Genomic DNA, 22,693 nt, shown 5'->3' on the forward strand with positions numbered 1-22,693 from the left:
TCCTGTTAAAAGAGAGACCTTCCCTTGGCCGTGCCATGGACATTACTTACAGTGGAAAGCGTGTGGTTCCGATCCAGCATCCAGACCAGCAGTGGCAGGCACGCTGCCGGCTGGGTAGTAGAGATTGAAGCGAAGCGAGCTGAAATCACGGAGCGCGGCGGATGTGGATGTCCGGGGGGCGGCATGGAGCGGCGGCAGCCACGGGCGGAGGGTCCCCAGACGCCGTGCCGGTCGGCTCTCATGGCGCCCCCGCGCACGCGCGTTTTGTCCCGTTTCCCCGTGCGCCCGGGCGAGCCCCCACCACCACCTGGTCGCGCGGGCGCACTCGGCACGCACCCAGGTCCCAGGAGGCCAGGCCAGGACCCCAGCCACCAGTCCACCACCACCCCACCCCCGAGGCCCCGGTCGATGCAGCCTTGCCGGCTCGTATCCGCCGCTAGCCGCGCGCACGCAGTGGCAGTGGCAGTGGCCGAGACTTCGTTCTCCGGCCAGCTTGCCTTGCTAGCTGCCAAGCCGTGTCTGCGGCGCTCTCGTTGACATGTGGGGGCCATCGGACTCGGACGACAGGACGTGGTGCGCGCTGCTGGTCGGCCGCTCATCCGTCAATGTCCCAGGCGCTACGAAGGAGTAGTACGCGACTACAGCGCGTTGATGATATATAGCAGGCAACCTGCGCTAGCTGCCCGCTGGAGCGGTGTGCGGGCACGTTCGGTTCGCTCGTCGTATCCTGCCGCCGCGGACCGGACGGCCGCGAAACGACGAGGAGCCGAGAGCGAGGCCGTGACTGCAAGGACGGACGCAACGCACGCACGCCGATCAGGCTGCCTGCTGCCGCAGTACGTGCCAGGGGTATTAGGAGAGCTGTCGCGGCCGGCCGTCGCTCCCGAGTATACAGGGCCGGGTCCGTGAAAACTATCTATCCGGCCGGCGGCGTGTGCGGTGTGCCCGGCCGGCCGCCTTCGTTCGACCATTACTATCCGATCGAGTCCAAGGCCATCTCTCTCGTGCATCTTTCCGGCCGGTGCACGCAGACGCGCGGGCAAGGACGCGATGTCCTCCCCTGCCCTCCGTTAAGCAAATAGGACTAGGAGTACTCGAGTTTGGGTAGGATTCCTTGTCAATCAAGAAAAAAAAAAGAGTTTGGGTAGGATTGCGGCCAAACAGAGGCAGTAAAGGCAGGGATAAAATCGACCCCAGATCCAATCGACCCCTCCAATCAATCCTCAGATCCAATCGACTCCCAGGTCGTTTTGTGCCTCCCAAACGTATCTCGAACCTGTTGTTTTCGCATCCCTTGTTTCTCCTTTCTCGTCGCCCATGAGGCTGTTACTCAGGCGGCTTATGTCCATGGATCGGCACCGGCGGCGCCGGTGCAAAATTCAAGCCGGCAATGGATTGATTGCTTCACAGGACAAACATAAGGGCTCACCTGGCCAGCAAGGTGGTAGTTGTCAGATTGGTGAAACAGAAGGGTATCCATGGCCATACCTTCCAGAGGACATCTGGCGTCATATACATTCGTAATGCCATTGCGAGATGCTGCCCGAGCCGCTTGCGTGTGTCGTGCCTTTCTATATTCGTGGAGGAGCTTCCCCAACCTTACTTTCAGTAAGCAAACATTGGACTTGAAGGCTGGTGGTACCAGGGCTGAAACTATAAGAGATTTTGCCAACAGAGTTGATCACATTATGAAGAACCACCTGGGCACCGGCGTGAAGACACTTACGCTTTTTGGTGGTCCAAACAGTGCAAGGCACCAGCGTCGTCTTGACAGTTGGCTTGAGAAGGCTGTAACACCAGGCATTGAAGAGGTCACCATTTGTCTGGATGAACAATTCACGGCTAAGAAGTACATGTTCCCGTGCTCCATTTTATCCCATGGGAATGGAGACTCCATTCGTCGTTTTAATCTTGCTCATTGTGCTTTTCGTCCAACAATTGGATTTGGTTGCTTGAGAAGTCTAGCGAGAGTACATCTGTTTTTTGTGCATATTGAAGGGGACGAGTTAGGGTGCTTTCTTTCCAATTCTTTAGCTTTGGAATTTTTGTGCCTCGATAATTGTTTCAAGTTAGTTTATGCTAAGATACCTTCCCTTCAGCGGCTAAACTATCTGTCAGTAATTAGTTGCTGCAAACTGAAAGTAATAGAAAGCAAAGCTCCAAATCTGTCCAGTTTTCACTTTGAAAGCGATCACCATGTACAAGTATCACTTGGAAAAGCATTGCAAGTGAAGAAGCTACACATTAACTGTTGGCTCTGTTTGTGTCAGTGGTGCTGAACTTGCATCTAGCACTACGCCAAAACATCCAAACAATGAGATGGCCAAGACACCATTAGTATCTAATAAATTTCTCTACCTTGATTGTTTGAGTATCACTCTTAATGGATCGACCTTTTCTCGGAGCTTTGATTATTTTTCTATGGGTTCTTTTCCTTCCTTGGAGACTTTTATCTTGGACATATCACAACAACTCAAGGAGCATCCCATCTATCAGAGAATCCGTTTTTTCCCCTTTGCGAGGACTTGGGTTTATCTAACATGCCACATGCTCAGAGCCTGGCTAAAATAATTTGTCTTATCCTTGGCAATGGATGGTCCCTTCGAGCAGGGGAGGATGAAGAAGAAAACCAGGTTGCATTTGGATGGCAGAATACTTGCAGCTGCTAAAGATGGATATGCAGGGGCTGATGATGCTGAAGTGGGTTTGTCTTTGGAAAATATGGCATTAAATTAAATTAGTTTGGAGTCTTTTTTGAAACAGCCTTCTGGCTAGCTTCCTGTTGTTGGACTTTTGAAACAGATAATTCTCATTATTTATTTGTGTGTTTTTTTTTAAAAGGACGCGCTGCATGCACGCATCACACATACATTGCATGCATCAGACATCGACGTGACGTGGGTCTATCTCCATCCGATCGACCATTTGTTAAACCGGTAAAGATCGTCTGTGCAAGTAAAACGACACGTATCTTGCATATTTTTTCGACAGTCATCAGTCGATCAGGGGAGGGCGGGGAGCCCAGCTAGCTGGAGAGCGAAAGAACAAACGATCGGTATACGTGCAGCGATATATAGATGATTGTTCTCGGTTGGTACGTATCAAACAACGACATGGATGCGTATCGGGCGACAATGATGAGGAGATATACACATGCCAAATGCCATGCAATGCATGCCCGGCCGGCCATCGTGCGCGCATGCAGCCAGATCTTTGTCAGCTCTTGTATTTTCTACTCCCTCATCAGTTAGCGTCGTTGGTAGCATAGCAATAGTACCGCGATGATGTGCACGCATGCACCATCTCAGAGCCCCGGGCTGGCCGCCTCTTGCGATCGAGATGCATGTCGAGGACGTACGGGAGAATGATGAGGGCAACCATGGGGGGTCATGTCATGATGAGGCTGGCCTGCATGATAGCCACAGCCCTGACGATGTGGAAGTGGAACTGTGGAAGGCACTGTTGGTCCACTCCACTGCATGCCCATGTCAGTCACCGCACGCACACCACAGTTCTAATTAATTTATTGTCAAATTAGTTTCTAATTAGGTTTAAAAATTCTTCTCACAAAATAATTATAGTTTGTATAATTAGTTTTTTAAAATGTATACATGTGCTTAAATATCTTATGAGATAGGGGAGGAACTAAACAAGCCTACGCTTTGCCAATAGACTAGACAGGTAGCCTGACTGGGTTTATCTCTTCCAATTTCCAAACGCTTGATGGCGGAAGTGAAACTACTGGCCTCATCTTTTTTTTTCCCCGATCGCGCCACTCGCCAGCACTGCTGCTACGCCTGGAATGGAAACTTTGTGCATGCGTTTGGGTGATGGCCTGATGGGTGCACCAAAAAGGCAAAAACTCATTGCGTTAAATTTGGATTTCAAAGGGGAAAAAAGTAGAAAATTAATGATCAAATGAACAACTAACCCGGCCGGAGCTAGTAACTAGTTTCCGTACTTCTATCACTATCTGCGTTCCCCTTGCTCCTTCAGTCATGCATCCTATAGAGGGCAAGACAATCTGTTTAGGGGCAAGTGTTTATTATGCCATGTCTCTGAAACACGCATATAATTATGTAACAGAGAAAGTCATGTAAACAAAAAAAATCATCCTATTTGTTTAAGCTTATCAACTAAATCTACCTACAATTCAACAATATTTTTCTCTCACAACAAATCAGCAAATAATACTTTTTACCACAAATTTTTAGCCAATACTTTAATAAACTCGATGTACTTTTACATGCAAAAGAACAGATGATCGATCTGCGGTTCCAATCAACAAGTCCTATAAAAAAGATGAAGACCCTTAAAGTCGATCTACTAATCAATCTACTGAATCACCTGAATTTCAGTTTCGTTCAGGGCTTGAGGCAACAAAAAGGGTCTCCTTCCTCCATCACTGTGGCGTTCTTTAGAAGATTATACTGTACTCTCTCTGTCGTGTAATACATTGTGTTCTAAGAATTTTAGGATAAATTAAGAGAGAACACAAAAGACATATGTACTCTCATTTTATTTCCTGCTTTATCATCAACGTGATTGACAATGATTAGTTGATAAATGAAAAGTATTTAACGCAAAATTAATTTTTATCCTCTTGAATGTATTATATTTGAGGATAAATATTGAAAGCTAGAATATACTATATTACAAGACGTAAGAAGTATGTCAACATATAATTAACCAAAAGCCTTACACAAGGTTACCAAATATGAGTTGTGTAATTTTTAGAGCCGGAAGTTATATTATTCACATTTCCTACATCTCAGTTGCCTGAGATGAGGATACTATCCTAGCGACACACCCGCACGCTTCACATCTCCAGCCTACACCTCTCTCTCTCTCACTCACTCACACACACACAGACACACACACATGCACGCATGCACACACATACACACACAGGCTCCATGTGCGAGCTCCTCCCCATGCCCCACCCCCAATCCGGCGACCTCCCTATCTCTGGTGAGTGAATCCTACATCGGCATGGAGGCTTCATGCAGATTCCGCGAGGTATGTCCTCCTCCTCCTCCTCCTTCTAGATCTAAAAGTTAGGGTTTCGATGAGCTCTCCCTCTTATCTTCCACAACTCTAGTGGGCTTCAAAGGTAAAAGTTTGGGGGAGGAAGGTCAGCTAGGTAGTGGGGATGGTGGAGGGCGGTTTAGGGGGCCCTGGCGGCGGTGGGGCGGCCGGGACAAGTCAGGGCTACGGCGTTGTGGCCATTCACTGGAGTTGGAGAAGAAAGCGGTAGTAGGAAGGCCCCAAGGAAAGTTTGAGCAACAACCATAGGTGGGCACCAATGTTGTTCTAGACCGAAGACTTCAAACATAAGGAAGCCATTGAATTGCCAAGAACTCAGGAATGGCGAAGCGAGAGCAAAAGTTATGCGAAGAGTGAATAGCAAAGCTAGATGCTATAATAGAAGGATCATTATTCATCGTCATTTACATTATTGCTTGGAGGGACGTACTATTTATAGGCCACCGCCCTGCCACGGGCGTGATAGGTTCTTGGCGGAGCTCCGCGACCTCCTTCTTCTCCCTCCTACTACCGCTTTCTTCTCCAACTCTAGCAAATGGCCGCGATGCTCATACCTAACCTAGCCTGGCTGCCTCCATCGCCGCTAGGGCCACTAAACTACCCTCCAGCATCCCTACTACCTGGTTGACCTTCCTCGCCCCAAACTTTCCCTTTTGAAGCCTAGGAAGATGAGAGGGAGAGCTCATCGAAACCCTAACTTTTAGATCTAGAAGGAGAAGAATATACCTCGCAGGTTCGCCTGAAGACTCCATGCCTACATCGGATCCGCTCGCTAGAGTTGGGAGGTTGCTGGATTTGGGGTGGGGCGTGGGTAGGAGCTCACAGGGAGCGTCAAGCGCCAGTGTGTGTGTGTGTGTGTGTGTGTGTGCGCGCGCACGCGTGCGTGTGTGTGTCTGTGTGTGTGCGCGCGTGTGTGTGTGTGTGGTGTGTGTGTGTGAGAGAGAGAGAGGTGCTGGCATGGAAGGGAAGCGTGTGTGGGTGTGTTGCTAGAATGGTATCCTCATCTTAGGCGTGCGGAGGAGCTACAAACATAGGACTTCCTTTGTATGACCGCACCTCATGCTCTCGTGACAACTTCAAGAGTACCTTTGGTCACCCAACTATAAGCCCTAGATGTTGCTATCCAAACCTAGCAAATTCTTGGCTAGTTATGAGACGGAGGTAATATCAATAGGTGGAGATGCTCTTAGCTTTGGCCTCTCCCAATCCTTTGATTTTTGAAAAGATTAAAAAACTTCTCCAACAACTACCAATTTGATATGAAACAACTCACAATTTCACCTCCCAATCTATTGGCACTTGGAAAAAATGACCCCCCGTGTAGATAAATCCGTGCAGTCACGGTCGCGTGTATGCTAGTTCATGCCCATCCCATCTCTCTCCTCGAATCCACCAACTTGCTTTGAGGTCAACACTAGGAGGTCCTCCGGACTCTACCCGCCTTGGGTGTCACTATGTGCACCCTGTCGACCAGCAATAGAGACCCGCCATTTATACTGAAGCATCCCGTACGATCTAGGGTCACCATCATGGCCCTATCGGCTAGCTAAGGGTGCACGTCATCAGCACCTAGCAAAGCTAGAGCAAAAGCGTGACATCTAGGCCAGGTCACCATCATAGCCCCACTACCCAACAAATTGCCAAAACTAGAGCAGCCTAAGACATGTGTTCCACAACTGGTGCTATTAGTGGAGGTGTGGACATTCTGGTGGTCCCTAACCGTAGAGGAGGACACCTTCTTCACCAAGAAACTGCACGGCCCTAGCGGCTGGCCTAGGCTACTCGTGTTCTAGGACATGTAACCCGACGATGGAACAAGCCAACCCCCTCCGTAGAGCGAAGCCGTTCATCATCTAACGTTAACTAATTAATTATTTTAGGAATGAATTATTAGAAACTATTGGTGATGCATGGTGTTATTTAGTTCTCCCAATTATTTTTTACAACTTGGAAAACTCCTTTGTTTTTGGAAGAAATTCTTGAGAACTCTTGGAGATGTTCTAATCTAGAGCTAGTGTAATGCCATCAAAATAATGATCAAGCAGAATAATATTTAAAACACTGTATGATTGTGTCACAAGATCAAATGGTCTATTTATCATGCCGAGGACAGGAATATTTTCATTAGATTTGGATAAAAGTCCATTCTAGTGACTCATGGATTTACACAATTAGGAAACATGGAAGATACATGTGCTATTACGTTAGTAGCCAACAAAAGTCTATCTATTCCCTATAGCTACAAGAAAAAAAGTGTGCCACACACAAACAGAATACACACATTTTGCCAAAATATCACTTTCATTAAATATAGAATGAACATAAAATAGGTAATAGTACTAAAGTTAAAATCAACTTCTAAACCTTCTTATCACTTTGAAAAGATTAAAAAACTCTTGGTCTCCAAATCTTTTGGCACTTGGGAAAATAAAACCTACCTTGTTCGCACCCACCCCACCTCTCTCTTCAACCCCATTGACTCGCTTCGAGGTCACCATCAAGAGGTCCTTAGAACTCTAACCGCTACTCGGTGTCACCATCCACACCCCCATCAACTAGCAACAAAAACACTTGACACCGACGGTGGGGCAGTCCGTATGACGCAAGATCACCATCATGGCCTCGATGGCCAACAAATAGGGCACGTTGTCAGCACCTAGAAAGTTGGGGCATACAGTAACATGTTGGGTCACAATCATGGACTCACTAGCTAGTGAACGTCCCTCATCATATCCATGCAGCCAGAGTCGATGATACCAATGCTGAAACCAGAGCAGCCTGAGACGTGTGTGCCATAGGTGATGCCATTGGTGTGAGTGTCGATGTTCCGTTGGTCCCCATCCGTAGAGGAGGTAACCTTCTTCACGAGAGAGGCTACATGGACCTAGCGGCCCACCTAGGATGCCCGTGTTCTAGGACATCTGCCCCGACAATGAAACACACCTATGATTAAACCACCTAAAAATTGCGCCATCAAGATCAAATGGTGTATTTGTCATGGCGAGGACAAGAATCATTTCACTAGACTTGGACAAATGTCTATTCTAGTGAGTTATGGACTTACACAATTAGGAAATGGGGAAGATTCATGTGCTATTGCGTTAGTAGCCAACAAAAGTCTACGTATTCCCTATAGCTACCCGATATAAAAAAGTGTGTCAGACACAAACATAATACACACATGTTGCAAAAATATTACTTCAACAACAACTCCTAGTTTCACCCTCATAATCTTTTGGCACACAAAAAAATAACCCCCACGTGTGCGGATACATCCACTCAGTCATGGTCACGCGTATCCTTGTTTGTGCCAGCCCCACCTCTCTCCTCCACCTTGTTGACTTGCTTCGAGGTCACCATCAGGAGGTCCTCTAGACTCTACTCACCACCCACTTTCACCATCCATGCCCCATTGACAAGCAACACCACCGACACCGAAGCAGCCTGTACGATCCAGGGTGACATTCACGGACCTGCTAGCCAGCGAGTGAGCCTCATTGTCAACATCCCAATAGCAAAAAGCAACGTTGCTGGTGCCGAAGCCAGAGTAGCCTGACACACATTCCCATAGCCAGTTCTACTGGTGTGAGTGCCGATGTTCTGGTTTCCCCTGACCACAAAGGGCGATGCCTTCTTCACCAAGAGGTTGCATGGTCCCAGTGGGCCAACCTAGGATGCTTGTGTTCTAGGATGTCTACCCTGATGATGAAACACTCCTATGATTGAACCACCTAATGATTGCGTCATCAAGATCAAATGGTCTATTTGTCATGCCGAAGACAAGAATCTTTTCACTAGATTTGGACAAAAGTGCATTCTATTGAGTCATGGATTTACACAATTAGAATACAGGGAAGATACATGTGCTATTGCGTTAGTAGCCAGCAAAAGTCTATCCATTCTGTATAGCTACAAGATAAAAAATGTGCCACACACACATAATACACACATTTTGCAAAAATATCACTTTCGCTAAACATAGAATGACCATGGAACATGTAATAGTACTAAAAGTTAAAATTAACATGTGAACCTTCTTATTGCTTTGAAAAGATTGAAAAAGCACATGTCCAACAGTGCTCGATTTCACTTCCCAATCTTTTGGCACTTGGAAAAAATGGCCCCCATACATGGATACGTCTGCGCAGTCATGATCGCACATATCCTTGTTTGTTCCCACCTTGCCTCTCTTCTCAACTCCATCTGCTCATTTTGAGGTCACCATGAGGAGGTCATCCAAACTACTCGCCACTTGGTGTCACAATATAATCTATGACCCATCGACCAACAATATAGACTTGCCATCAACATTGTAGGCCATACAATCTAAGGTTATCATCATGGGCTCATGGCCCCGCCGGCCAATGAATGGGGCACGTTGTCAGCACCCAGGCAACCAAAGCATACCATAACATCTAGGGTCACAATCATGACCCAACAGGCACATGAACAAGCCTCATCATAACATCTAAGCAGCCAAAGGTGACACCAAAACTAGAGCAGCCCGAGAAGCATCTGCCATAGCCAGTGCCATTGGCATGTGTGCTGATGTTATGGTGGTGCCAGATCAGAGAGGAGGATGCCTTCTTCACTGAGAGGTTGCATGGCCCTAGCGATCGACCCAGGTTGTCTATGTTTTGCAGGTCATTGGACCTGATGATAGAACACAAAGTTGAACCGCCTAATGATTACATCATCAAGATCAAATGGTATATTTATCACAGCGAGCATATAAATTTTTTCACTAGATATGGACAAAAGTTCAATATAGTGAGTCATAGATTTATACAGTTAAGAAATGGGGAAGATACATGTGCTATTGTGTTAGTAGCAAACAACTCTATCCATTTCCTCATAGCTACAAGATACAAAAAGGTGTGCCACACACAAATAGAATATGTATGTTTTGCAAAAATATAACTTTTGCTAAACATAGAATGACTATAGAATAGATAATAGTACTCAAAGTTAAAATCAACATGTGAACCCTCTTATCACTTTGAATGTATCCTTAAACCTTTTCTAAGAGTTCCTTGTGGTCAATACCTTCTATATTCTCTTTGGACAATAGCTTGTGCAATTAGCTCTCTACACTCAAGAGTCGGCATAGTAAGCATTGTCTAGTATGATATAAAATGATATATCCATGACCAAGAGCATCTCCAAGAGTCCCCAAAAGCCTCTCATGATCCATTTATTTTTTGAGAGATTGAAAAAACACATCTTTAATGACTCCTAGTTTCACCTCCCAATCTTCAGGCACATGGAAAAATGACCCCCACGTGTAGATACATCCACGCAGTCACAATGGCACGTATCCTTGTTCATGCCTGCCCACCTCTCTCCTCAACCCCATTGACTCGCTTTGAGGTCACCACTAGGAGGTCCTCTAGACTCAACCAGCCTCCCAGTGTCAGCATTTGTTCCCCATCAACTAGCAACGGAGACCTACCACCGACGCCGGAGTAGCCCGCCGATCTAGGGTCACCATTATGGCCCCACCGATTAGCGAATGGGGCGCATTGTCAATACCTAGGTAGCGGGAGCATACCTTAACATCTAGGGTCACAATCATGACCCCACCGTCTAGCGAATGAACCTCATGGTTGACATCCAAGCTATCAGATACAAGCTCGTGCTATCGGTGTAGGTGTTGACATTCTGGTGGCCCTTGATCCCATAGGAGGACGCCTTCTTCACCGAGAGGCTACATGGCCCTAGCGATCGACCTAGGCCACCTATGTTCCAGGACGTCTACCTCGACAAAACACGCCAATGATCAAATTGCCTAATGATCACGTCATCAAGATCAAATGGTCTATTTTTTGAAGTGAACATAAGAATCTTTTCATTAGATTTGGACAAAAGTCCATTCTAGTGAGGCATGGATTTACACAATTAGGAAATAAGGGAGATACATGTGTTGCATTAGTAACCAACAAACTTTATCTATTCCCAATAGTTACAAGCTAAAAATGTGTGACACACACAAACAGAATACAACATTTTTCAAAAATATCACTTTCACTAAACATAGAATGACTATAGAGTAGATAGTGGTACTCAAAGCTAAAATCGACATGTGAACCTTATCATCACTATAATTGTATCCCTAACTTATTTTTGTAGGTGCACCAGAGTATGCACTGGAGCTTAAGTCCAAAGAGGTATGTTTGCACAGACCGAAACCATCTCCGGATTAACCCTTTTACACAAAGTGAGGACTCAAGATAAAAGTTTAAGGGAGGTGCTATGCGTATACGTGCCTATTCCAGATGAGGAGTTAGGCCATAAGCAAATTTTGGACATGGTGTGTTATAGGTATTTGGATAGTTTTGGATTGTTTACATTAGCAGTGCTTTGTTTTTGTTAACCATTCATGAAGTATTTCTGATTGAAAGGATCCATGAATGGGAGATAAACACATCTATTCATGAAGAAAAGTGTGTGGGGATCACAACTTGAATTGATGATATCATGGTTTGAACTTTGAACATGTCTACTTGTTGGCGCATGGTTTGAACTTTCAACACGTCTACTTGTTGGCACATAGTAACAAGGAACCCAATAACAAGGAACCCGTACATGGCTCACAAGAGTAGTAGTCTAATTTATTTAATTATACTACTAGTTTTGAAAGATAAGGAAAAAGTTTTAGCATTATGATGGTTGTTAAAAATGGTGACTCCTTTTCCTTGGGTAATGATGTAGTTCTAGATGGCTATATGAGCTAGGTCCAATGATGATGTGGGGTACGGCCCAAGCATGGCCCATCATCATGTCATCATGATAGGCCCATGTTGTGATCATGCTATGTTTGGACCATGCCCTTGGTCTAGATAGTGCTTGCATGAGCACATGGTCACCTCATCAGTGGCCTTTTATAGGGAGCCTAGAAATGGCTCATTCTAGCTAGACCCATACAAACTATCCTCCTAACTCCTAAATCCTAGCTAGCTAACACATCTATGCTCACCTAACTCACCCTCCGACTGTAGCTGTGTTCCCTATTGTGCTCCCCTACACTCTATCGCTAGTCAATCTCCCCTCCCCTCTTGGCCTCCATTGTCATGTTTCTCCCCTCTTTCTGTCTTGTTCGTGGTAGTTAGAAGACACAACAGTGACAATGGCTGGATAACATGGCGCTCGATGAGATCGAGGCATCCAACACAGTGACGATTAGATTACCTAGTGCTTGTCTAGGATGATCAATTCAATTTAAGTATATGCATACCTTTTCCCATGATTCAAGAATAGCCATAGAGGACTATATTTCATAGATGTATGAATCCTACGATACGTGCAAAAGCTATGAAACCATTAGGAAGGGCACAACAACCCCATTTGATTCGGCCGGCTCCTTTTACCTTGAAAAACACATAGGAACAACAAATCCTTGTTGAAGAAGAGAAGTGAGCAAGAGTGAAGAGTAGAGCACGCATGAGAAGCGTGGTCGCTATGAACAAAGTGGGATTAGATATGGATCTTCGAAATAAGAGTCTTTCTACTTTCTATAAGTGAATTATTGATCAAGAGAATAGAAAAAACCCCATGTATATGTGAAACTATGCTCTTAGAACACCTTCTTCCATGCTATTGAAGCAGGCGAACAGGCGAGTGAGTGAAGAGAGAAGCCATGCCTCTTTCAAGGTGAGGCAAGCGATGAACAAGTAGATGCTACCCTTAGACCTATTCTCTCTTTTGGTAGCATACACCATGATGGGCTAGGCTAGGAAACCATATTCGATATGATAGGACAGGTAAACAAAGCAAGGCCTAGGTCGAGAGCCAATTTCATATTCTCCGGTTCCATTCCTGATCGAACTCCCTTCCTGTCATCGTATCTTGTGTAAGAATCGCTTTCAGGCTTCTTATCGCTTTCTCATCAGTGGCAGTTTTGTCTCCCGTCCCTATCGATTTGCAAGTTGCAATCAGAAAGATGAAGATGGGTGCCATAAGTCTATCTTAGGCCATCACAACATATTAGTTGCTCGTGCTATGATTGGTCGCCAACTTAACCTATGGGCTAGCATGACATGAGCTAGCTCCTCTATCATGCCATGATAGGCATGGTTTAATTTGGTCGTGCCTTGTGAGGCTCTAGCTAGGTTGTGCTAGGCTGCTTATTCGGGCATGTATAGATGCAATTACTTTTTGTGGCAGCTAATTGGCCATTAGAGCATCTATATCCATTGGCCATAAGGATAAACCATGGGAGAGAGAAATGAGTGAGAACTTGAGCTAAGTGATGTAAGAGTGAGTCTTTCTTAAACTCACTCTTTAAATCCTCATTTTGAATTCAAAGGTACTCATATATACCACTAAGAAGAAGCAATGCTAGATAGATACCCTTAGCACCTATCAAGGGGTAATAGTAGATGTACATGTTCTTAACGGGATCAAAGATGTAGGGGCCTTGGATAGCTTATCTAACGATGTATATGTGAAGTTTACTGCTAAGATTAATGGCCATCAATCTCCAAATATAGTAAGTCTCTTTTGCAACTTCCATGTTTTCTATGCGTAATTGGTTTTCCTACACATTTATGTACAGTTATGTAAGTGCACTTTATATAAGATATATAGAAACTAACATACCAATGCCTTGGGATTTGTTGTTCGATCTTCTTTTGTCTTGCCATCATGCATCTTTAGGTTTAGCATTCGATATATTCTAGATCAAACGTCTCCAAGAGACTGCTAGGTCCCAACAGATAGAAAAGCTGCTCCAATGATGTTGCCTGACACCTTACCTCCGAATAAACCTGAAATTATGGAAAGGGAGGGTACGATGAAACAACCCTAAGAGCAACTCCAACAGTTTGGCAATTTTTGTTGTGAAGGCTATTTTAGAATTTACAGAGTAAAAAATAGGCTCCAAATAGATGTGTTATCTGATTTTGTAAAATAGAAAGTTGGCTATCTCTTGATTTTCGGTGGCCATATATAGCCAACCACTGACAATGGCTATCTGATTTTGTAAAATAGCAAGGTTGTTGTGAACTTCTTCTTTTCTTAAGCAGTTTTCTATTTTACAAAATGGCTAAATAATACAAATTGGCTATTAAGTTTAGCTAAGCTCTTAGAGTTGCCCAATATTGTACGTATTTGATCATGAATAAAACATTTGATTTTTTTGAGCAAGTAATAAAACATTTGATGTGGTAGTGAAATTGCATGACCCTAAGGGTCCGAGAAGGCCCACTGTTATAAAGTAGCATCTAACTAGGCCTGAAAGGGCATCGTGACTCAGAAGCCAGAATTGGGCCGAGTCTACATCTACTGACCCGGCATAGTGTGCAGCAAGGGTATAGCCTTGTGGGCCAGGAAGGCCAACCTACTGGACCCAAGTACCCAACGACCACGCATGGCCCATGTACCCCTTGGTTAAGTTCCGGGCCGGCTCCGGCTGAAGCCCAGGCCCAGCGGCTCGCCGACGCCCCCAACGCAAAAACGGCAATACACCCCCACCTGCCACCTTCCCCACGCGTCGGGCACGAAAGGCACGGAAACCGACGAGGCGTTTCCGTTTCCGGCGTGCCTCGCACCGTGTTCAATCGAGCCGGAACGAACCCCAAACAAACCCAAATGCTCGATCCGGCGGATCGATCGCGTCCAATCTGGAGCCAGCCAGCAGAAAATCCCGGTCTTGTGACCCGATTCCGACTGCCACGGGGAAGCGCCGGCCCCCAAATCATCACTGCCTGCATCGACTCGGCACGGCACGGGCACCCCCGGGCCGTCGGCTCCTCGTGTCTCAGCATAAATCGACGGCCTTTTGTCCGTCCGGCGGCTGCTCGGATCACACTACCAGCGCTAGGCCTAGGGTTTGGTATCGAGCGGATCGATCGAAGCCATGGAGAGCGAGGGCAACGCCGCCGCCGCTGGTGCTGGTGCTGGTGCTGGTGCTGGCAACTGGGAGGCGCCGAACGGGGTGATCGTGCTGCCCGCGGGGTCGGCGGCGCCGAGGTTCCTGCAGCAGGAGCCCCACTACCTGCGGCGGAAGCGTGAGATGGAGCGGGAGCAGCAGGACGCGGAGGCGGCGGGGGCGGACCCGGGGGTTTTGGGGCTGGACCTCAGGCAGCCGCCGGAGAAGGTGTACTACAAGACTAGGCTGTGCGAGAAGTTCGAGGCTGGCAAGTGCGCGTACGAGGACGGGTGCACCTTCGCGCACGGCTTCGACGAGCTGCGCCCGCCGCTGCCCGTGCCGACCGCGCTCATCCGGCGCAGGTCGCCGCTGCGGCCGCGGTCGTCGTCGCCTGGTGGTGCCGCCGCCGACGGCTCGCAAGTCAGCGGCGGCTACCTTAGGGTGTGCTTCGAATTCAGGGACACGGGGGCCTGCCACCGGGGGGATAGGTGCGCCTTCGCCCACGCTTCCGTGGCAGCAGGTACGTGCGCGCTCGCTCCACGCCTCCCTATACGTGTGCATGGCGGCCGATCGCTCCCGGATCTCGCGGATCGTGCCCTGATCTACCTCGTCTCTGTGTTCTGGCGCAGACATGCCCTTCCCTGGGGGGCCAAGGTCTGTGGAGCACGCGCTGAGGAACGCGTCGCCGTATGTAAAGGCGTACTCCTCGCCGGGGTCCGCGGCCTCCGCGCACCGTAGCAGCAGCACCACCAGCAGCTTTGCACCGTCTTCCACAAGGGCGGTCCCGTCCATTCCTGCCGACGCGGCCGGGGAGGGCCGTCGTCGCAAGGTCACCCGACTGGAGCTCCTGAGCCGCAAGAAGACGAGCGGCATCTACGGCGACTGGCCGGGGCAGGAATGAGTGCGCACCATGCGTCGAAGCTGCCATGTCTACCTTCCTGCCTTTAAGCGTGACAACATCGTCCAGAATAATTAAAAGAACTGAGCGATCTGCTATTTTGATTTGAACTGATTTGAAAATGTTGTGGTTGTATTTCGTTTCCTGCTGAATCCGTGCATGTAATCCGTCTGATCAGACCTCTGTGCATTCCTGCCATCATTTCTACTTTCATAAGACTGGAATAATTTTAAGTGCTGTGCTGTTGCTTTCGCTCCTAGCTGTCCGTCGTCCTCTGTTGCCTCTGTTTGCCTTTGGGCCAAATGGTTCCATGGTTTTGACGCGGCCCATTGGGCTCCCACACCATTTCTTGCTGCGTGAGTGCGTGGTGTTGTGCGAGTCAGAGAGAGAGGGGGAGACTGGGAGAGGAACGGAGAGAATTGTGGATCTGTCAATTTGCAGGGGAGTGAAATTGGATCCCAAGGACAAGGGGCAGAAGGTTGCAGAGCTGCAGCCAGCAGGGGGGAAGGGAAGAGGAGATCATGGGGTCTGGGATTGGAGCATTACTGGTGCTTGCTGCAGCATGTCTAGCGTCTGCGCCGCCCTACATTTCGGCTTCTTCCCGCAAGTAAGTTCCTTTCTCTTGCCTCTTGTTCTGAAGGATTTGTTGGATCTGCACAGCTGTTGTTTCAGAAACCAGTTGGGGTGGGCTTGTTGATTTGTTTTCTAGGAAAGATATGTAATTGGGTTCCCCTTCATTTATGCAACGGTTGTTGATGTGGGAAATGTTGCTAATTAAGTAATTATTATGCCTGCTCAAACCAATTAACTGCATGTTCTTTGAAGGGTAGTCTATATATTGTTGTTTTTCATCTAATCAAGGATATGAATGAGGTGACCACATCAGATGATTAAATTGGTGTAAGAAATGACCCGTGTAACATGAAAGGCAGTTCGAAATCAACTGCAGACAGCCAAGCAATTCAATTAAAAGTACAATAAAAGTGAAGAGAAATTGGGAAGAAATGGGATAGAAAGCTAATATATGCTGTAAATGTGAGAGGAGGATAGCTTGGAAATCAAGAGTACTGGGGTAGAAAGAACTAATGTAGAATTGAAATAACAGAGAAGATAACAGGAGATTACAGGAACCTGAGCTAATAAGGATGCAGTAAAACATACTTCTCTAATTTTTTAAAGTTTCCCGAAGATTTTTGGTGTAATTCATTTACTTCTCTTTTGCAGATTCGATTTGAGTATGACAGGACGAAATTTAGAGAACTCTACAGATGGCTCCTCTGCAACGTTACATTTTGGTTTTGATTCTTCAAAATCGATGCGACTGTCTTGGCATCCAAGGTATATTTCATCACTGCCCTCTATAGTTTGATAAACCAACAGCTTATTCAGTTTCCATGTTTATACAGTGCATCTATTATCCTGACTGCAAGGTTCATGAAATATCTTATCTTTGGATACTTATAATGTTGTGCCTGGAAATCTCTCTGCCTTGAAAATCATATGGCCCTGATATGTTTTTTACTTCTGCTTTTTTTTTTTACTTGGAGGAGTACCTTGTTTCTTACCTTAATTCAGGGTCTTCTTGTATGAAGGTTTTCTTTCTGACATGGAGTGCGACCACTTGATATCTATGGTATTCCATTCTGCTTATCACTGACAATATGTTCTCATTGTCTTTGTGATTGAAGATAATATTTTCATTGTTGCAGGCACATGGTAAGAAGCAATCATCATTAGTTGTTGGTGGCAGTGCTGGAAATAATTCCCAGGGTGCAAGCATCGAAGTGTTCATGGCTCATAGCAAAGTGAGCCTATACCTTCATTTCATGATATTCTGATGAGTGGTTCTTTTAGGATTTTGTAGAAAAGTTCATGCATAGAGACATTGAATCTCTTTATTCAACAATTTAGTAGGAGTATTTTGTCTGTGATTAAATTATCATCTATGAGCTATGATGATAATTAACAAATGTGCACATTACCAGACACCAATCAAATGAAACTGAAATTCTGCCCCTTTCTGGTTGGCAACCCATTAAATAAATGTGTATTTCTTCATGATTATTTACAGTCTGCAGTAGTATATCATAGATGTTAACATATCAACATAACTGAAAGTCTGAATTTACTATCTTTTTCTCATGGACTGTTCTGCTTTTAAATTGATTGTTTTAATCTTATTATATATCTTATCATCCTTATGAAGGACACAATTGTTTCAACAATTGAAGATAGGATATCAGTATGGAGCTTTCTTCCAAAAGGTACCACTTGGTTTACATGATATGATCTACTCTTTTGTAATTCTGTGTAAACCTGTATTCTTTGTTCTGGGATATTGAAATTTTATTGTTCGTCAGATTTTGGAGAGAGTATGCAGATTTTGAAGTATGAGGTGAACAAAAGTGACTATAACAACTATGAATCTCAATCAAGCAGTGGCCATGATAGGCTTGTGACAGTTTTGATGTATCTTTCTGATGTCAAGAGAGGTGGTGAAACTGCCTTCCCCAGATCTGAGGTAATATTGTTTTGCCATTGCACCTACTTGTGACGACCCCTTTCCAGAATATTATGTGCTTTTACTCTATGCATGATTTCTTTTTTTTTAATATTTCAATTGATATATGGAAGAAAGTTCTTATACCAAACAATGTTTATAGCTTAAGGGCACCAAAGTTGAGCTAGCGGCGCCTTCTGAATGTGCTGGTTATGCTGTACAACCTGTCAGGGGGAATGCAATTTTGCTATTCAATTTAAAGCCTGATGGAGTAATAGACAAGGATAGCCAATATGAGATGTGTTCTGTCCTCGAAGGTGAGGAATGGCTGGCCATAAAACATATCCATTTGAGAAAGATTGATACTCCAAAATCTTCATTAGTGTCCGAGGATGAGTGCACAGATGAAGACGATAGATGTGTCAGTTGGGCTGCTGGTGGGGAATGTGACAGGAATCCGATATTTATGATAGGAACTCCAGACTACTATGGGAGTTGTCGTAAGAGCTGCCGTGTGTGCTGAGTGTTTCAAGATTTTCCTAGGTAGAAACATGATTGTTGTAGGCAGAGAATGGCTCAACAAAGTTACATGGTGCTAGATTATCAGCAAATGTAGTTTGGAACTCAACCAAACAATACACCTTTGTCTGGATGTTTAATAGTCAGGCATTGTGGAATAATGCAGTTCTTGATTCAGAGTTACATGTGAGCAGGGTTATCTGATTCATGGATAATGTGGTCATTTTGTGGTATGAGCTTTATGGGTCCACTATTGTGTTATGCAGACGCTTTTACACCCTTTGGAGCAGACCTCACCATTGGCCTCCGGAAAAAACTGATCCGACCTGACTCAACCGGTGCACCTAGTTATTAGGACCGGACCGGACTGGCGGTCGGACCGGTAAAAGACTGAACCAGAGTCTCTACCGATCTGGTTCACTTAAAAGATCGTCTGTGCAATTGAACCGATTAACCGGCCGGTTTTTTTACAGAACCGTTGAACCGGCCGGTTTTATTTGAACCGCTCCGGTTTGTAAGAGGGCATATGGTGCGGTAGTTGTGTGTTGTGTGGCGTGGTGCTAGGCTGCTAGCTGGTGGACTACTGCCCCTGTCATTGGTCCGCCCGCCTGCCTGCTCACGATTGGAAGTGTCCCATGCATGGTGGCTTGCAGCAGCAGCTGCTGTTACTTTTTTTTTTGCTAGAGCCTGGAGCTGAGCTGATGTCAGCATTTTTCTTTATAAATTTCAGAATTTCATAACTTTTCTAAATGAACTCAAAATTAGACAAATAATATATCTATTCCGATTATCTCAACAAGCTCTTCGAAGTGGCGCCCTTTGTTTTATCACTCAAGATTACTTTGCAATGCTGAATATTTAAATTACTATTGAAGTCTTTTTGCACCAATTTGTAAGTGCTCCAAGTTTATGTTTTTCCACACATTTTATATATTGGGTAAACAACTCTAGAGAACCATTACCTTGGAGTCTGTGTTGTGTACTTGTGAATAGATAAGTGAGAAGCAAGTTATATACTTGTATTTTTTATCATTGTTCTCATTTATATATGTGGTTAAGTACATGTTGCTAATTATATGTTGCTAGTTATCTATTATATATACTTAACCACATATATAAATAAGAACAATGATAAAAAATTAGAACAATGATATATATATATATATATATATATATATATATATATATACACACACACACACCGGTTCAAAGTTTTTGTGAGCGGTTCAATTCATCCGGTTCAAAACTATCGAACCGACGGTTCAACCGGTTCTTAACGATTGGACCAGTGAACCGATGGCTTTACCGGTTCGATGTCCGGTCTGGTCTGTGAAAGTAGGCCGGTGCATGCATAAGGTGGATCAGAGTCATGATTTTTGACCCGCAACAATCATTGGGTCAGGTCCAACACCCAACTCGATATGTCTGTTTGGTGGTGCGGGCAAGTAATGAGCTCTACCGACTTTTACAATAAATCAGCAAACAATACTATAACTTTTTAGACATGCAAACAAACTTTAGACACAAAATATCGTGCTCAAGCTAGCAAAAAAATTGTCAGGTTTTTTGGGCCGGACGTAAACCTGACAAAATGTGATGATTGCTTTTATCATGCCTCATTTGAAACTTGTGATTTCTTTTTCAGAATCCCGTGTTTTAACTATTGTGAAATTAAACTTCTGTAAATTCACTGTACGATTTATATTCTAGCGTTTCAAACGGAGCCCTAACTTTTTAATAGAGAAATTTCAGTACGATTTCTGGCAATCCATCTTTGTTAGCTAGACATCTAATTGTGCACCATAACAGATACTTGTCAAATCTAGATGTGATCCCAAATCAAAATCTCAACAAAAATCCGGCCATAACTAGTGATTGTTAGACAAATAATAAAAGGGTTTTTTTGAGAAAAAATATTCTAGTAACTACATGCAACAAAACTAAGAATTAAATTCAAGTATAACACGTACCTTTTTCTGGCGCCTTTGGTTGTGGTTCTTGATCCAAATATCTTAGGCCATCCGACTTTTTTTTTGTTAGTTAGACCTCAAATATTGAACATAGCATAGCATCAAACCTAAAATTAATCAAAGTGAAATATGTGAGAAGAAGTTGTGTTTTTAGGTAACGCTGGATATGCTAGTCGCAAGGTTACATTAGGCGCTAGCTAGGCGTTGACCCTCTACCTAGAGCCTAAGCGAGCCTACGCGTTTTAAGGAATAAACCAGAACAATAGGCTTAGATTGGGGGGAAAAGCCCATCAAAGAGTCTAGCGCACCTTATCACTCCCAATCTTATCCATCCGCCTCTTCCAAGTTCTAGTCGCACGCTCGCACTCATCGCCCACTGCTTTTGCCTCCTCCTAGTCGTACTCCTCAACCACTACCTCTGCCTTCTGCTCACCGCTAGCCTCCTCCTGGCCTGCTCGTTGCCTCCAATGCCACTCGTCATCACTCCCTCAAGCAACAAAGCTATGGATCTAGGGGCACGCCGCATATCCTCTGCCTAGCCCCTTAGGAGAGGCGGTGCCCTCCGCCTAGCACATAAGCATGCCTGGCGAGCACCTAATAGCGCCTTTTGGAACACTGGCTAGAAGATGTCGCTTAGCACTACTATAGAAAACTTACTGGAGGCGGGCTAAATCAATTAACGAAGGCAGTTGCTTTGCTTGCCTTGGTTAACCTATTAACCGCCGGCGAGCTCGTTCCTAACCCACTAGCCAGATCTACCCACCGCTAGAGAAGGACCAAGCCCCGTGCCTTCGCCACCAGATCTGATCACACCACCATCAGATCTGCCCCTCTAGAACCAGATCCACCATCATCAGGGGTTGGGAAGAAGCACCACTCACCGGATCCGCCGTCAGGGATGGGAAGAGGTGCCGTCAAGCCAGATCTGCTGCTTGGGGGTTGAGCGGCATCGCCATGCTCGGTGGAGGGGTGACATCATCACCGCAGCCTGCTTGGGTTGGAGGAGTGGCACCACCGCTGCATCCTGCTCGGATTGGAGGAGGAGTGCCACTGCCAGCTTAGGGGAGGCCCACCGTGCACAAGGGAGAGGAAGAGGCATCACCGCACACGAGACAAGGAGGGGTGCCGCCGCGTACAGGAGAAGGGCACACAGGGAAAGGAGGGGGGCGCCGCGCGGGGCGGTGATGGATGGTCTATGAGAGATAAGTCAAGAAAACCCTAACTCCTGCTATTTATATAAGCCCAATAGTTAGTATTGTGTGGGCTTTTGGCTGGGCCTCGATATATTTATAGAGACGAGTTTATAGGAGGCAGTTATTTAGCGACCGCCTCTGTTTGAGCATTAGCAGAGACGGAAAGCTAAATCTGCCTGCCTCCGTTAATCTTTAACCGAGACAGGTGCTTGGCAGGCGGACCTGCCACCGATTAACGGAGGCGGCCACTCAGCCCGCCCACCTCGAATAATTAAAGGGCAACACATCGCAAAAACTTTTCTATAGTAGTTTAAATGGGGGAAGTGGTTACCTTAATCAGATGGATGGCGATGGAGAATCAAGCAATGAGTAAGGTTGATCCACAGCAATAAACTGTGGCAGCGATGCTTGAGTTGGGGAAAGTGGTTCCCTATAGTTGGAAGGTTGGCGTTAGGGAAGCAAGTGACTAGTAGATACACAACAATGAAAGAGATAATAGTGATACTTACTAAGTGTAGCGAATAAAACATCATGTGACGACACACATCGGAAAGGCAAAGACGATGACCATAGTAGGAAGAGCGGGCTCATAGGGGGAGCTTACGGCGGTGGCTATGGTGGTGGGTGGGTGTGGGGGTGTATCAAAGAAAGAGTTGCGGCGGCGACGCGGTTATGTTAGGAGGGAGAGAGGAAAGGCGC

The 22,693-nt window shown here is 45.7% G+C and overlaps 3 protein-coding genes across 4 annotated transcripts; all 3 read left to right on the forward strand.

Moving 5' to 3' along the window:
* LOC8078801 lies at window positions 465–2,279 on the forward strand. Its single transcript, XM_002455049.2, has one exon. It carries the CDS (start codon window positions 1,479–1,481, stop codon window positions 2,277–2,279), a length of 801 nt encoding a protein of 266 aa, XP_002455094.1. The 5' UTR covers window positions 465–1,478.
* Window positions 14,575–16,045, forward strand: LOC8078802 (zinc finger CCCH domain-containing protein 1). Its single transcript, XM_002455050.2, has 2 exons — window positions 14,575–15,434; window positions 15,544–16,045. The coding sequence occupies exons 1-2, from the start codon at window positions 14,903–14,905 to the stop codon at window positions 15,813–15,815; spliced, it is 804 nt and encodes a 267-aa protein (XP_002455095.1). The 5' UTR covers window positions 14,575–14,902; the 3' UTR covers window positions 15,816–16,045.
* On the forward strand, window positions 16,164–19,039 carry LOC8078803 (probable prolyl 4-hydroxylase 7). Of its 2 annotated transcripts, none has more exons than XM_021455432.1 (7): window positions 16,164–16,419; window positions 17,037–17,150; window positions 17,388–17,445; window positions 17,522–17,617; window positions 18,019–18,076; window positions 18,173–18,333; window positions 18,476–19,039. In XM_021455432.1, exons 1-7 carry the CDS (start codon window positions 16,334–16,336, stop codon window positions 18,833–18,835), a joined length of 933 nt encoding a protein of 310 aa, XP_021311107.1. In that variant the 5' UTR covers window positions 16,164–16,333; the 3' UTR covers window positions 18,836–19,039. The 2 variants fall into 2 exon arrangements, with proteins under 2 accessions (XP_021311107.1, XP_021311108.1); XM_021455433.1 differs by having other exon boundaries at window positions 16,201–16,419; window positions 17,405–17,445.

Source organism: Sorghum bicolor, chromosome 3, assembly GCF_000003195.3.
Source record: "Sorghum bicolor cultivar BTx623 chromosome 3, Sorghum_bicolor_NCBIv3, whole genome shotgun sequence".
In the NCBI taxonomy this organism is placed as follows: domain Eukaryota; kingdom Viridiplantae; phylum Streptophyta; class Magnoliopsida; order Poales; family Poaceae; genus Sorghum; species Sorghum bicolor.